This window comes from Cucurbita pepo, chromosome LG19 (assembly GCF_002806865.2).
Source record: "Cucurbita pepo subsp. pepo cultivar mu-cu-16 chromosome LG19, ASM280686v2, whole genome shotgun sequence".
Lineage (NCBI taxonomy): Eukaryota > Viridiplantae > Streptophyta > Magnoliopsida > Cucurbitales > Cucurbitaceae > Cucurbita > Cucurbita pepo.
The window spans coordinates 3,513,284-3,528,918 of NC_036656.1; the positions used below are offsets into that span (position 1 = coordinate 3,513,284).

General features: G+C 35.6%; 2 protein-coding genes across 5 annotated transcripts; one reads left to right on the forward strand and one right to left on the reverse strand.

Annotated features, from left to right (window-relative positions):
• Nucleotides 1-554: 554 nt before the first annotated feature.
• LOC111781376 (thylakoid membrane protein TERC, chloroplastic) lies at nucleotides 555-5,542 on the forward strand. Its single transcript, XM_023661930.1, has 15 exons — nucleotides 555-790; nucleotides 868-951; nucleotides 1,097-1,158; nucleotides 1,249-1,325; nucleotides 2,158-2,245; nucleotides 2,374-2,454; nucleotides 2,526-2,582; nucleotides 2,662-2,746; nucleotides 3,206-3,255; nucleotides 3,466-3,522; nucleotides 3,633-3,711; nucleotides 3,999-4,057; nucleotides 4,379-4,436; nucleotides 4,527-4,639; nucleotides 5,199-5,542. Exons 1-14 carry the CDS (start codon nucleotides 652-654, stop codon nucleotides 4,616-4,618), a joined length of 1,068 nt encoding a protein of 355 aa, XP_023517698.1. The 5' UTR covers nucleotides 555-651; the 3' UTR covers nucleotides 4,619-4,639; nucleotides 5,199-5,542.
• Nucleotides 5,543-7,217: 1,675 nt separating this feature from the next.
• Nucleotides 7,218-14,876, reverse strand: LOC111781121 (two-component response regulator-like APRR7). Of its 4 annotated transcripts, none has more exons than XM_023661563.1 (9): nucleotides 14,760-14,876; nucleotides 14,002-14,504; nucleotides 11,447-11,608; nucleotides 11,203-11,336; nucleotides 10,748-10,912; nucleotides 9,976-10,162; nucleotides 9,449-9,893; nucleotides 8,556-9,351; nucleotides 7,218-7,677 (listed from the first exon to the last, which is right to left on the reverse strand). In XM_023661563.1, exons 2-9 carry the CDS (start codon nucleotides 14,348-14,350, stop codon nucleotides 7,570-7,572), a joined length of 2,346 nt encoding a protein of 781 aa, XP_023517331.1. In that variant the 5' UTR covers nucleotides 14,351-14,504; nucleotides 14,760-14,876; the 3' UTR covers nucleotides 7,218-7,569. The 4 variants fall into 4 exon arrangements, with proteins under 4 accessions (XP_023517331.1, XP_023517330.1, XP_023517329.1 ...); XM_023661562.1 differs by having other exon boundaries at nucleotides 14,002-14,568; XM_023661561.1 differs by lacking the exon at nucleotides 14,760-14,876 and having other exon boundaries at nucleotides 14,002-14,740.
• Nucleotides 14,877-15,635: the final 759 nt, after the last annotated feature.

Below are 15,635 nucleotides of genomic sequence, written 5' to 3' on the forward strand. Positions count from 1 at the left end.
ATGCGATCTACCGACTTTTCTCCGTGAATAAAAATGTTGTAAATTGTTTTTTCTTTTAATTAAATTAAAATTTAGTAATTAAAAATTAAATTTTAGTAATTAAAAATTAAAATTTGTTGGCAATAATAAAAATAATTCATCTTTAAAGGTATATTGAAAATAAAAAAATGAGAAATTTCTTTTAATTAACTAATTTGTTAGATATTAATTTTTTAATTTATATTAATAAATTTGTGAAAAAAATCAAATAAATCTAATCTAAATTTAAATATTTAAAAATTTATTAAACATAAAATTAAAAATTAACAAAATTGAAATTTTAGGGATGAAATAGATAAAATTGGAAATTTTTTAGATTAATAATTTAATAAAAGAATATATTTAATTTAAATTTGGTTATTTAAATTTTAATTATACCATTTTAAAATTTTGTGGGTATAAATTAAATTTTATCCGAAATATTTATTTAAAAATGTTTTTAAGAGAGAAAATCCGAAGACTTTGAACGACGTGTCGACAAGATAGACGAAAGGCATTCGATATGTCGATTTGGTAGACCTGTTTCTCTAACTCAGCGTCATGGAATGAAGCTCCGAAAAACAATGGATAAGATTCGTTAAGCCTCAGTCTCTGGTGTTCGAAGCGGTGGAAATGGCTTCAATCGTCCACCATGGTCTTCAAATTTCTTCCAAGATCGATTCTCCATGGCTCAGGCTTTCATCGCAGCTTCATTTTCATCCTCGGACATCGGTTGAGATTGTCCATAATCGCGTTCCTCAATTCTCCCCAGGTTGCACTCTTCCCTACTCTCTCTATACTGAAGATCGGCGTTAATCTCATCGAGCGTGTGTGAATTCGTATTTGTAGTTATCATTAATTGCCGTCGTGGTTCGCGCTCTCTGATTCGACGCGGCAGTCGAATCGAGAGGGAAGGTGATCCATCTACTGCAGGTCAGTGAGAGTTTCGTCTAGTTTTTTTATTAGGTTAATGGAGAAATTTGTGCATGATTGTTTTAATTAGACGTGGATAATAGAGAGACGTTTTTCATTTGTGGTTGCTCGTTCATCATACGATAACAGTGAGACAAATTTGCAGAAGCCGATAAGGCCGAGGGGACCGAAAGTAAAGTTTCTTCAATTAGGAATGTTGCTTTATGTGTAAGCATTCGTTGATCTTCAATTTGTGGATGAAATCGAATAGTTTGGCTGTCATTTGATTTGTAAGCTATTTTTCATTTTCTGTTATAGGTTGCTAGTGCACTGGCATTTGGCGTCGGGGTGGGCTTGAAAGATGGACCGGGCAAGGCATCTGAATTTTTCGCTGGGTATGTTGCGTACTGCATACTAAAGTTGTCTCTCCATTAAAGACAAAGACACAATTCCTTAAGTTGTCTGTCCTCTTTTAGCGAATTGTCGATACGACGACAAATGGAATTGGATTGAGTCAAATGCGAATTATAATTTTTTGCTGGGTATGTTGCGTACTGCATACTTAAGTTGTCTCACCATTAAAGACAAAGACACAATTCCTCAAGTTGTCTGTCCTCTTTTAGCGAATTGTTGATACGACGACAAATGGACTTTGGATTGAATTGAATGCGAATTATAACTTCATTGGTAATGGGAAATAAAAAAAAATGGCTGTATACGGGAGAACATTATACAGAATGCAATTTGCACTGCTAGGTCCCGTAAGTTCTGGTTACATTGATACTTGGATTCATGAAAGATAAAAAGTTTGAACTGTTCGTTACATGGAAGTGTAGAAGGACTGTGCAGCTTAATTAGGACAAGAGGGCACGTATATGTTTATACACTTGATACTATGATACGAGCTTTGATCTTAACTTTGTTTATCGTCAGATCATAGATGTGACTTTAGCTGCCTCGTTTGAAGAATTTACTTTTATGCACCTTGAGGAATGAACTCCACTATGTTCTTTCCTACTTTTTCTCAAACGAACACAAAGAATCACGTATGTTGCGTAAGCTGTAGCGCGTGTACTCTTCCTCGAGAACCATATTTTAGTTTCAGTGTTTATTCTTAGATGTGGAGATTTGGATGATGCCTTAACTCATGATTGCGTGAACTAGAATGCTTCATTTTATTATCCTTCTTTTTGCTCTATTAATGTCTTATTTTATGACAATTTTCAGGTATCTTCTGGAGCAAAGTTTGTCAGTTGACAATCTTTTTGTTTTTGTTTTGATTTTCAAGTACTTCAAAGTGCCAATCGAGTATCAGGTGCTAACTTTCTGCAAAGCTGTCGATAATTAAGTTTCTCCTTCGCTTGCAAACTATTAATATGATTTTGCTTTTCGGTATAATTTGATGACTATGCATCTTGATGATTTGTTGGTTTGGAAATATAGAATCGGGTGCTAACATATGGTATTGCTGGTGCAATTGTCTTTCGTCTAACAATCATACTTCTCGGAACAGCCACTTTGCAGGTAACTTTCTTTTCAATGTTATATTCCACTTTGCTTATATGGTCTACCTGAGACTATATCTACTATTTCAGAGATTTGAAGGAGTAAACCTGCTTCTGGCTGCCATACTTCTATTCTCATCTTTTCAGGTTGATTTTTAAGTTTTTCATCTTGTCCCCCACGTTTAGTTATTAGGATCTCTTACCGTAAATGCATGACTTTCTGCAGTTATTTGCCAGTGATGACGAGGATGACAGTGATCTATCAGACAACTTTGTAGTAAAGACGTGCCAAAAATTAATCCCTGTGGCAGGTATTCTGCAATTATATTCGTGTTTCTTTCTTCTGCTGGAATGTGGACTCGTGTAGTGCTTGGTCATTTGTCCTATTTTTGTAGCTCACTTATTTATTAAGAGGAAGTAGAGACTAGACTTCTTTGCACCTTTTGTGTATATATGGTGCAAGAAAAATTGCGAACCTCATGAATATGATGATTGATTTTCCTTAAAATACTGTTTATATTTTGCTTGGCAACATATGAAGAAGCTATTAAGAGGAGTTATCTAGAAATAAAGGGGGAAAATAAAAATTTCTGGCAGTAGAATGGATATTTTTCCAGGCAAACTTTTTTTCACTTATTGTTAATTATACAAGAGAACGATGTATAAAAGTGTTACTTTTTCAGGTCTGTTTGGTTTGCTTACAGTCAAATGGGTTTTGCCTCTTTTTATGCTAATGGTTAGATCTTATTTCCCCTGTTTAATTGTTGCAGCTAACTATGATGGGAATCGCTTTTTTACACTTCAGGAGGGTGTTAAGAAAGTAAGTCATGATGGACTAGGTCAAGCATGTGAAAATATATTGTTGCTTTTCAGAATATTATTGATTATGCTTTCTTGTAGTGTAAGATAAGAGTGCTTAAATTTTTTCTCATTGAAAAGCATGTCACATCATTCTATTAAAAGCTTATGAATCTATTATATAAACTTATTTTTCACATGATTTCTAACAGGTCTCGAACATTTTGGACAGGCAACACCTTTACTTCTCACCGTAGCAGTAATTGAGCTCAGTGATATAGCATTTGCAGTATGTTCTTCATATTCATGCTATATATGTATTAGGATATCTTTTGACTTTACATTTTTAGTTTATGGAAATGCTCAGTTAACGTTCCTTTTTCTTGAACTTGGTGCTAGGTGGACTCAATACCAGCAGTTTTTGGTGTTACAAGGGACCCTTTCATAGTGTTTACGTCTAATCTTTTTGCCATTCTAGGTAATTCTGTTGTCCTTCCTTTGTACTAACCTCTCTGTGTGTATTGTTTTTTTGGCGGGGGGGTGGAGATGATGTAATTGACGTTGATGTTTTCTTACTCTTTACATCTCGAGATATGAGCAGTAGATGGTAATGGGATAAAGAGTTTTCATTGCTATTATTAAATCAAAGAACACATTTTTGTTCATTTATTTCCTTTATCAAGTTTAAAGTAACTTTGGTTTGTCTGTCTTCTGGAATTTAAGTTTCTTAAGATGCATAGTGACCACAATTTTGATATACTGTAGGTTTGAGATCCCTATTTGTGCTTGTATCTGATGGTATGTCGGAATTGGAGTACCTACAGGTAAAATCTTAGTCTTGTACAAAATCAGGAGAGAGTCAAGTTTAAAATGGTGGAGTTGGCACACCTCAAGTTTAAATGTCTTTTGTGAAAGTCGTAACGAGCGTACCATTTCAGATGATTTGATTAAAATGCAAAAAATTTTAAAATCGTTTGAAACAATCTGATGGTCATATATTTGTGGACAAATACATCGGCCTTTCCTGTGATTTTGAAAGCAGTTTTGGCGTTTCCATGTAACCGATGTCTTATTAATCACTCGGTTGTACTATTACGAACGTCCCACTGAAGGAAATTCTCTCATTATTTTCTATCTCCTTCCAGCCATCTATTGGCGTTGTTTTGGCATTTGTTGGGAGTAAGATGATCCTGGATTTCTTTGGTGAGCACTTCCATCAGCTCGATATTTCAAATCTGATGACTTGGATATGCATTTCAAAATTCTAGGACTCATTGATCTATTTTCCTGCAGGATTCCACGTCTCAACTGAGGCATCTCTTGGTTTTGTTGCATTAAGTCTGAGCACTGGGGTCCTGTTGAGTGTACTGAAGAAGTCTGATTGATCATGATAACAAAAAATACAGGTATTTTACTTCAATTGAATCTAGTTTTTGCTTCTTCATTTTTGTTTTAAAAAAAAAACAACCCTAAATTCAAGCTCCTAAGCTGAAAACTAATTAACTTAAATCCCTAGTTTCAAGCTTGTAAGACTCAAAACTCTTATTCAATATAGCTAGTGAGTAGACCATGAGCATAATACAAGATGTAGAAATGTAGAGAGTGAACGATGCTCCTCCAATTATCAAAAAGTGGGAAGAAAAAAAAAAAACTAAAATTTAGAGCATATGTCCCGTGTGCATCCGTTTGTACTTTACTTTTAGTGATTTTTGTAACTTTGTACAAGTTACTTCATCTCTATAGACCCTTAGGCACAAGTTTTTTTTTTTTTTTTGGTACTTATAGTTTGCTTCAAACCCTCCATGGGAAGCTCTGTTGATGTAGCTCTGGTTTGAAAGGGGGGCTTCTCATGTGTGGTTAATAGATCCTTGTTTCTTCTAAAATAAATACAAAAAATCAAACACTATTTTATAGTATTACGTTAGAATTTTCCTACATTCTAATTCTTATTTCCATGGTTGCTAGAATTTTGTGACAAAATTGTCAAACAAGAACGTGCTGGAGCCTTGGATTCATGCAGTAAAAGAAAAAAGATGCGCATTCTGCTTATGCTGTCTACAAAAACTGGAGGTTAGAAGAACCTTTTTTTTTTTCTTTTACCAGTCTTGATTGTTGTGCTGAGAGGATGAATTTCCTCTGTTATTTGCATAAATAATTCCAAATCTCTCTCTCTCTCTCTCTCTCTCTCTCTCTCGAACAAAGTTCAGAACCTTTGTGTAGCAGTAGATCTGAGCTTTTGGACAAAGTACAGATTTTTATGCAAAAAATGTGATGGTATCTTTCTGCTATCAAGTTGAACCCTTCCTCCACATGAAATTACTTCCTTCATCTCTACTGATTTTCCAATTACTAACTGATCCAAGCATCCTTAACTATTTAAGAATGTTTTTTTTTTTTTTGTAGTTTTATTCGGTTTGAACTTATATTAATTTTAGAATGACAATATGATTTAAATTAATTTTACGAAGAACTATACCATCGATGATTGATTTTGTTTAGCACACATTTAAAATAGTGAGAAGAGAATTCAAGATTACAAACGTTATAATCTTTTTAATCACATTCATCTTGAGTTGTAAATTTTCATGCTACAAAATCTGAATAATTTCTTTTAAATAATCATTTTTTCCCACGAGAATGAAAAAGGGTTTAAATCAAAATTGTCTATTCCGAATCAAGTATAAGAACAATAATTTCCTCTCATATGAGAGTGCTCTCTGAACTGAATTTGAAAGTTGTTTTCTCCTCTGTCTTAACAAAAAAAAAGATTTTTCGGATGATCCATTAAAAGAATTTGAACTCTCAACGCAGTATAATTTATTTTACGGAACTAAATTTATGAAATGTTTCTAATAAACATAATATTGAATATAATTGAAAAAAGGAGCTCTTAGTCCTTGATTTGCGTCTAATCGAAAAAGAAAAACTCATTCACCCACTTTTCGCTCCGACTTTATGGTTTCATTAGACTTAAGACGAAATTTATCTTTGGCAACCAAACATCACTCGAACGAAATTCAAGCTTGTTCAACTACACACACAACCTATCGTCTGTACACAACTGGATGATTTAATCTTGTACGTTACATAAATTGTTTTCGATAGTGGCTTGGTCAATAATATATCATGGTTTTCAGATTTTATTCAATTTAAAGTAATATATTAGTCATTTTAGAAATTTTTATGTCAACAATTTTATATACACATCTTATAATATCAACAATTTCATACATTGAATTTAATTATAATGTTGAAGGTAACAATTTCATTCATTTAGGAGATGGTTGATTAAATCAAGTTCAAGTTTAGCAATTAATGTACAATGAATGATATACGGCGGCCGACAAGAATAAGGGGGAAAAAGTCCGTGGGAGTTGTTCATAAATTAAACAAAATGAGAGGTGCACATGCGTCGTAGAGCTTAGGATGTGGAAAGCTACACCGAACTCATTTAAAGAGGAATCAAATAAAAATTGATTTTGATTTGAGTTCTTTCTTCATATCTAAATGGGACCCAACCATTTATTAATAGTTTGGTTTGATTTGGTTTATCAAATATTCTAATCCAAACTATACCAAACTAATCCATAAGTTTAATAATTCCATCTCCAAATCCACTTTATGTTGGGTTGCAACATTGTAAGAGATCGAGTTATAACAGAGTTGGAACCGAAGAACAATTACACGAAAAATTAGAAACGCGCTAAAAGAACAGAAATGAAAATAACGTAACTCGAATAGAATTAGCAGCAAGATGATGGGAGAAATTGATACCTTGTAATGAGCAGAAGCTACAAAGCATCCAGCCATTAGTGGTGTTGGTTGCATGTTGGCTCGCTCGACATCAACGTCTGCAATCTTATCGGTCCCCTGGATAAAAATACGTGTCATCGAATGAACTTTCTGATGCTATGACTACGTGCCAGCGCTAAAAGAAGGAAGTTTCTCTATGATTAAAAATGAAACCACAACAAGAAAGCTATGTATCAAATGGTAGTAATGTGAGAGTTTTCCAGTTGTACAGAAGAGAAAGGAAAGGAGAGAGGAGGTGTAACAATGAATAATAATACACTCACATTGTGTCCAAACACAAACTAAAGTAGAGTTTTCTGATGCAGAAAGGCAGAAGGCCTTCTTGAATAGAAGTCCAGTAGCCACTGGCAACAGAGTCCAGTTCAGCTTTTGTCTGTCTAATTTAGAATTATTAAGTAAAAACATCATTTTTCTGTCTAAAATGGTACACTCTAATTTTTCTATTTTCCCAAATGCACATGGACATTTCTTGTTAAAGGGAAAACCAAATCTTTGTTTGTTTACCAAAACAATGCCAATGGCTTTAGCCATCTCCGACATTGCTCGTGTTTTCGCTTGTGTTTTGTCTCACGAACTGTCCCCTCACACGGGGCCTCTGTTCTGCCAATTTCTTTCTGCCTTGGTATCGGACCTGCGGAGGAATAAGTATTCGTAAATAAGTATCTTAATATCCCTAAAGAATAAGTCAGAATCTCAGCAGCAAGACACAGAAGAAGGAAAGCATGACAATAGATGCATTTACTTCACAATGAAATGAAAGACCAATGCGAGACTTCTACTTCTGCATATTATTATTGATAAAATTCCATTGGTAAGTTGGAACCTTGGGAAATCCATTAACATCAAATAATTTCTTTTCCAAGTGAAATCCCTGTTTTACTATGCCGCAAATATGAATATATTGCGGCCCCACACCTGATGCATTGTGCTTCAAAGAAGTGGTGGAGGTTTAGCAACCTCGAGTAGGATGTTTTATCAGACTATCATGTTATAACCATCAAGTATAGTTCCTATTTCATCTGAGAAAATAAAAAGGAATTCAAATTTTTATGCAACCTTACCCAAAAAAAGTAATTTCCTTTAAGATGAAATGTACAGAAATGCATGTCATATAGACACGTGTTTGTATCCGTGCAGTGTTCATTCAAGGCGCAATTTCAGTGTCTGCGCCTGTGCTTCTCAGTGACTTTCAGACTATTGGTAAAGACAGCACAACAAGTCGAAATAACAGTAAGGGAGGATAGAATTACTCTCCTCAAAGTACTTGTTATGCTGATAGCTACTCTCTCAGTGAAATATGATACTAGCTGAAATCTAACGTGGGGCGGAGAAATATGATATTGACTGAAATTTAACATGGGGATCGAAAATGAAAGTGGAGGGTTCACACTGGACGTAGAAAATGCCCCTAGAAATATGAATCACGATCTTTCCGAGCAAAGTACAACACGAAGGATCATAAAATAGACATAACAGCCATTGGACTAAAGAGGGAGTAAGCAGCATTACCTTTTTATGGAAGCATCTTTCCTTCCGTTTCTGGCGAAACTTTGTCAAGGCTGCTTCCCTTTGTGAGACTCTGTCTTGGTCCACTTTGTTTCCACTTCCACTACCACTTCCACTGGCATCCCCACTTCGACTTTTCCGGCCTATTCCATTATCACTTTCCATATTCAGCCCTCCAGCATTTACTGCAGTGCTGCTCCCATTTTGGCCATTGCTTCCATGGTTACTGCCCGAGGCGCTACCGTTCACACTATAATTTGCTGCATTACCTTCTACAGGGCCATTTAACACATTGGATGACCCACAATGTGTCGCAGCTGATATTTTCTTTAATGAAAAGTCATTACGCTCCGATGACATTCGTTGATTATTTTGGGCAAGCAGATGAGTGTGATCATACGGGTGACAAAGTTGCTGAATTTGAGATTCCCCGTGCACACAATTAGACTGAGTTTGCATTGTTGTAATTGTACCGTTATTGGTAGTATCAGCTTGCTGAGGAACAGATAGACTGTCATTCTTAATAGGTTGGGCCAATGGGTTCAAACAGTTGACTGTTGATGCCATTGCTGACTTGTTATTAGTGACTATGGACTTGGAAAATGCATTATTCGTAGTGGACCCCATGTCAATGTTATTGCTATCTCCATTTGAGCATTGATTGGGAGGATTACCACTCGAAAGAGATCGAATATCTTGCATGTTCTCTTGGTTTGTAACTTCTAAGCCAAGAACAGGAGAAGAGTTACTTCCAGCATTCCCAGTTCGAGTCTTGTTAGAATTTGAGCCAGCATTGTACCTGTGAATGTATGGACAATGAACTTTCATTGGTCAAAGAGGCAATTGCCTCAACATTTTGAAACAATATTTAGAAGGATGGACCATTTCTCACAAACCTAGAAAAAGCTGAAGAATCTGAGCGTCTCAAAACATTCCGCTCATCTTGGTCTGCTTTCCCTGTCGTTTGAACTCCTCTAAGCCTTTTTAATCCAAGCTCAAGGGATGGAAATTCTCCTGAATCTGTAACATCTTTATTCTTAATGTCTATCTTGGGATTGCTGGTTGGTGCCTCAAACACTGTGACATCCAACTTAGAATCTTTAAGATTTGTAGCAAGACCAGTAACATTTGTTTGTTCGTACTTGAGTTTGCTGGATGGATTCTCAGAGTTGAGGTCAAGCTGTCCTTTGTTGAACTGCTCATTAAATCCATTGGATCCTATCTCAAGCATAATATTCTGTTGTCTGTTAGCTAGCTTGGTTGGATGTTCCGCAGACAGTTCAAGTTGTAAATCTAGATTTATGTGCACGCCTAATTCAACTCTACCCACGGAAACAGTTTCTGAAGAAATAAATACAAGATATTACACGTATGGTTAACAGTTCATAAAGTTCTCAGACACAGCCCAATATTCGAACGCTACCAAGTTGCTTTTTCTGCACCTGGCACTCGGCTGTCAAAACAGGTGGCACGTTATTACCAAATGCATCAGCATTTGAGTGGACAACTTGAGCACAAGTACTATCAGGACGTTCACGCTTTTGATCCCATGCTGATGCAGATACTGGTCGAGGGCTTTCAACCTCTATAGCTTGCTTGGTCCAAGAACTCTGCAGAAAAATAACAGGCCATTACCAATTTAGCAACACCCCACAAAAAGCCTTCAACTGGATGAACTTGAAGGTCCTATCAATGGGAAAAAAAAAATGTAACCCACTTATATGCCCTTTCATATGGTGACAAAAAACTCCGGTCACAAGATTGCTGCTAAAAGGATAAAGTGCATTTGATCTGATCAAAGTGAGAAGGGGCACTAAAGTTGAAAGTCGTTGAGTAAGCTTATACCACAATATGCAATTTGCTTAGTGAAGGTGACACTTCAACAAACTGGAAAGAGAAAGTGAAACTAGTTACTGTTGGCACTTTTGGGGATTTGGAGAAATCTTGGGAAAGGATTTGATCATTGGCAAGGCCTAATGCTTATATTTGAGAACCAAGACTCCTGCAGTTACCCATTATGTTTTCTTATTGTGGATTGGAACTCCTTTTTCTATAGCCAGTTGTTTGGCTTCTTTAATTTCGGCTGTTTTCTATATGCCTTTTTTGGCTTTTCCTTTTACGTTCTTTCAGACTCTCTAATGTCCATATAAAACAATCTTAGATCCTGTTAATCTCTTAACAAGAACTTATAATACCTGTGTGCCACTGCCGTCGTCACTTCCATCTCCAATATTGAAGCCAATGCTCTCATTGTCTTCTTCTTCTTCATTGCTCCCGGTGTTGTTGTCTGATTTTTGAACACTTTTTGACTTCACAGATTTTTGGGTCTGCGTGCCACTTTCACTTCCACTACCGCTAGACTAAGAGAAAAACTAGATATCAGCATGACATAATTAATACGAAATATCAAGTTCCCAACAAAAAATCCATATCACATGAAAAATACACGCGAAGCAAAATTCTATGATATTGCATCCGGCATAAGTTTAGGCAGATCTCATAAAGGAAAGTGACATCCAGTATAGATAAGTAGTTTAGAGAACATCAAGAGTACTTCACTCTTAATATTTATCCATCTGTAATAAGCCATAAAGTCAGTTTATCAATGCAATGCAATTGAGAAGGGACACACGAAAGTGAAAGTACTCACACTATGACATCTTCTCCAAACATGTTGCCAAAGGTTTTTAAGCTCATTCTTCCGAATTGGCTTCACTAAAAAATCGACAGCACCCTTTGACAAACATTTAAAGACTAAACCCATTGAGTCATGAGAAGACATCACTGCATACGTATCACATCAGAATCAAGAATTCAATTGATTAGCTTGCATAGAAAGATAAACCTGCTTAAAAGCTATACTATTGATAAACTAGACACTTCAAGAAACTTACTAATCACAGGTATATTCTTCCTTGTTTTATGGCTCATAATCTTGCATAAAAGACCGATGCCCGATAAGCAAGGCATGACCACCTCTGTTAAGACAAGATCTATATGATTTGTCAGATCTTCTAGCACCTTCCATGCGTGTAGTCCATTTGCAGCTGCAATAACTAAGAATGCCGACAAAGAAGAAAGGATGGTAAACAAGAAAAGAACATCAAACCAATTGAAATTCAGATCACAGGCAGCAAATTTGTGAACGGATATTCAAGGATGGTAAACCAGAAGAGAACATAAAACCCAAATGAAATTCAGACCATAGGCAGCAAAATAAAGGATATTCAAAGCTCAACCGAATGTAAAGATATAGGAGATTCAACAAATCCTGACCAACGGGGAACTGCTAACTTGGCCAGATAACTATTTGTTTACTTCCAAGATACAATAGAGTAACAGAAGAGCTCACAGCTGAAGGATGCCTTAAATTCATTCCAGTATGTTTTCCATATTTGCTACCCAGAAAAATGAACAATGGAAAGTTATAGTTTTCTTCATCGAGAAGAAAAATAAGTCTGAAATGTGGTGAATCAAGAAATGCAGCACTACACACATATTATGTCAGATCTCCTAGCATCTTCCATGCGTGTAGTCCATTTGCAGCTGCAATAACAAAGGATGCTGGCATAGAAGAAAGGATGGTAAACCAGAAGAGAACAAAAGAGAACATAAAACCCAGTTGAAAGTCCGACCATAGGCAGCAAATTTGTGAAAGGAGATTTAAAGCTCAACCGATCGTAAAGATATAGGAGATTCAACAAATCCTGACCAACGGGGAACTGCTAAGTTTGCCAGATAACTATTTGTCTACTCCCAACATACAGGATACAATAGAGTAACAGGAGCCCATAACTGAAAGATGTCTTAAAATTTTCTTCATCTAGAAGAAAAAATAAGTCTGAAATGTGGTGAATCGAGAAATGAAGTACTACACACACACATATTATGTCAGATCTTCTAGCATATTCCATGCGTATAGTCCATTTGCAGCTGCAATAACTAGGAATGCCGACATAGAAGAAAGAACGGTAAACCAGAAGAGAACAAAAACAAACATAAAACCCAATTGAAAGTCAGATCATAGGCAGCAAATTTGTGAAAGGATATTTGAAGCTCAACCGATTGTAAAGATACAGGAGATTGAAAAAATCCTGACGAATGGGAAACTGCTAAGTTTTCCAGATAACTATTTGTCTACTCCCAAGGTACAATAGAGTAACAGAAGAGCTCATAACTGAAGGATGCCTATAAATTCATTCCTGCATGTTTTCCATATTTGCTAACCAGAAAAATGAACAATGGAAAGTTATACTTTTCTTCAACTAGAAGAAAAAATAAGTCTGAAATAAGGTGAATCAAGAAATGCAGCACTCACACACACACATTATGTAAGGCATGGGCCAACATATTAACCCCAACGCACATATTGAAAACAAAGGCAACCTGAAGAACCAGTAATCATATGCGTCAAATAAGACATTAGTCACATCAACTTCCTAGTACAAAAACTGAGAAGCAGGGGCCAGGGAGTCAAATTGTGCACTANTACAAAAAAAAAAAAAAAAAAAATGCAGATTCATCAGGGAAAGGAATTACTTCCAGTGATAAACAATTATTTTTAAAATCATTAGTAAGCAACTGAAATTAATACTTCCTAAAAGGATTTGTATCCATTGACATGCAGGTATATGAATCATATAAACTAGTGATCTTCCTAGTTTCAAATAGGATTAAAATGAAAAGCATGTAATGGAGCCAGTATTGTAGATAGTTTCTTATAGGGATCCTCCTTTTGATAAATTGGAAACTATTTTTATTTTTTAGGATAAAACTTGAAGAGGCCAAACTGTTTCAAGCACGAGTTGATGATGCTAGTAGAGAAGTGGAAGATTTAAAGAGCATTGCTATTGCAGAAAGACAAAAAAAAAAAAAATGACGTTCAAGCTGCGTTTGACCGAAGCTGGGAAGGACAGGCACAAAAAGAGAACTGAGGAACTCCATGCTTCAAAAGGAGCTCATAGAAGAACTCTAAGCTCTAGAAAAAGCTAATCAAGAATACTCTGGCTTGAAGGTAAGGATGGAAGCAGATATTATAAAGATCTTTGTTTAAAAATGGAACCTGCCACTGTGATGATTAGTATCATCTGGGATTCTTTCACACTGTTATCTCTTCTATTCTCCATACTTGGAAGTACTTAAAATTTATAGGCTAATATATTTTCAACCAATCGTGGTAGTTCTTTAGGCGTTACCTTTCAAGTTTTATCCCTTCCATTTATGTTTGTACTGTTAACTAAAGTATGTACGGTGATTTAGACATTTGCTCATGCAATGAACTTTGTATTTCCCAACTAACAAAGTTCACATGTTAACAGAAACTTCAGACCATAAACTGTTGAAATCGAAAAACAAATAATAATCATAATAATAATATCTGAAATGTAGATGCATCAATAACCGGTCATTTGCAGGGAGAAAATGTTGCAAGAAAGACCAATTTCCTGACCTTCATAACTGCAATTACGAAGCAGTGCAGTGACTAGATGGCGAGTGGAGTCATCGTTTTCTACAAGCAAAACCTTGAGGGACCTAAGATGTAGAAATCTCTCCCAGCAGACCATAGATCCTTGAGGCTGCTGTTGCTGTTGTATTTGTACAATGTCCTGGGCTTGAAGAGTAGGATTTCGCCCATCTTCTGCATTTCTAGTCAATCCATTGACCTTCAACTCATTTTCCTCCACCGGTCTCTGTTCCCTTCCAGACACACCATCGTTCACACTTCCATTCCCATCCTGTGCGTTACAATTTGGTCCTCTTAACTCTTTCACTTTGTGCCTGTCGGCATTAGCACTCATCAGGGTTGGCACTTGACGTCAATCAGATTCAGAAAAAATAGCTCTATGCAGTGTTCAAGAACCCCAAGGCAGACTATGGTGGAGGATTGGAGACAGATTCAGTGCATATTCTAAATCCAACAAGGAGCCTCAAAATCCAATGGTCGCTTGCTCCCTGGAAAAACCACCGCACCTTAAAACCCTAACCATTACATATGAACAAACAAGAACAACACACACTGCAAAAACAAATGTTTACAGACGTTAAGTAATTAATCCAAGAAAGTGAAGAAACAACGTAACTGAACCCGACAGATTAATAAATCAATTTTAAAAAAACAATTATCAAACCCTAAGTGAATCAAACCGAGAATCTCCGGACATTAACAGCAAGAAACCTACGTTCCACAAAAACCGATCTACAAATTACCTAGAAGATCAACGAACTAATCTATACAAACTTGATGTAGATTCATCATTGACTTTAACTGAAAAAAAAAAAAAAAGATGAAAGAAAAAAAAAAGCAAATAAAACAACAAGTATGGATCACCAAAATCGACTAGCTACGAATCNTTTCTTTGAACTCTGTTCAATTCTACCTCCATATCTAATTATTTTAAGCAATTTAAATCTAATTCATTTTCTCTCTCTTCTCTCTTCTCTCTTCAGAACTAATTTGAGATATAACAAAATAATAACAAAAAAAAATGGAAGAAGATATTGTAGAGAGCTCACGGAGAATGACGTGGACAAATTGAAGCTCTGGGATGGTTTAAATGTGCCACGTATGACGAAGATATTTCCAACGTGGCCGAAAACTCGGGCCACGGATTTCAGAAGCGGAACTAAATCTAAAGCCGCGAGCTAAAGAGATTGTATGGATCCAAAAGATTTAGTCGGGACACGTGTCGCTATTTCAGAGCCGTATTACGAAAAGATTCGCGGATATCAATAGATTTGGCTAATTTTTCGTCCATTCCCGTTGGCCAATAACTTTTTTTAAAATACACACGCACACATATTATAATTTCTTTCACTAATGTAAATACACCTAAATTAAAATTTTGACTGGTTTTTTATTTTTTATTTTATACTTTTTATAATTATTCTTATTTATTAATAATTAGGTATCTTATAAAAACAAAATCTACCAAAATTTAATAACAAATAAAAAAAAAACCTTTGTTATATAAATAATTTAAAGATACATTTATTAACAAATTATAATCATTTTTATGAAATTAATTAATCAAAATAAAAAATAAAAGATTCAGTACTAGCAAACCCATTAACAAGAAACTGTTT

Coding starts and splice junctions, on each gene's coding strand:
- LOC111781376 (XM_023661930.1), top strand. CDS start 652: ATGGCTTCAATCGTCCACCATGGTCTTCAAATTTCTTCCAAGATCGAT. Junction 2,583..2,661: donor TTCTATTCTCATCTTTTCAG/GTTGATTTTTAA, acceptor GACTTTCTGCAG/TTATTTGCCAGTGATGACGA. Junction 3,712..3,998: donor TAATCTTTTTGCCATTCTAG/GTAATTCTGTTG, acceptor GATATACTGTAG/GTTTGAGATCCCTATTTGTG.
- LOC111781121 (XM_023661563.1), bottom strand. CDS start 14,350: ATGAGTGCTAATGCCGACAGGCACAAAGTGAAAGAGTTAAGAGGACCA. Junction 11,609..14,001: donor TCGTAATTGCAGTTATGAAG/GTCAGGAAATTG, acceptor CGGCATTCTTAG/TTATTGCAGCTGCAAATGGA. Junction 9,894..9,975: donor GGTGCAGAAAAAGCAACTTG/GTAGCGTTCGAA, acceptor TTATTTCTTCAG/AAACTGTTTCCGTGGGTAGA.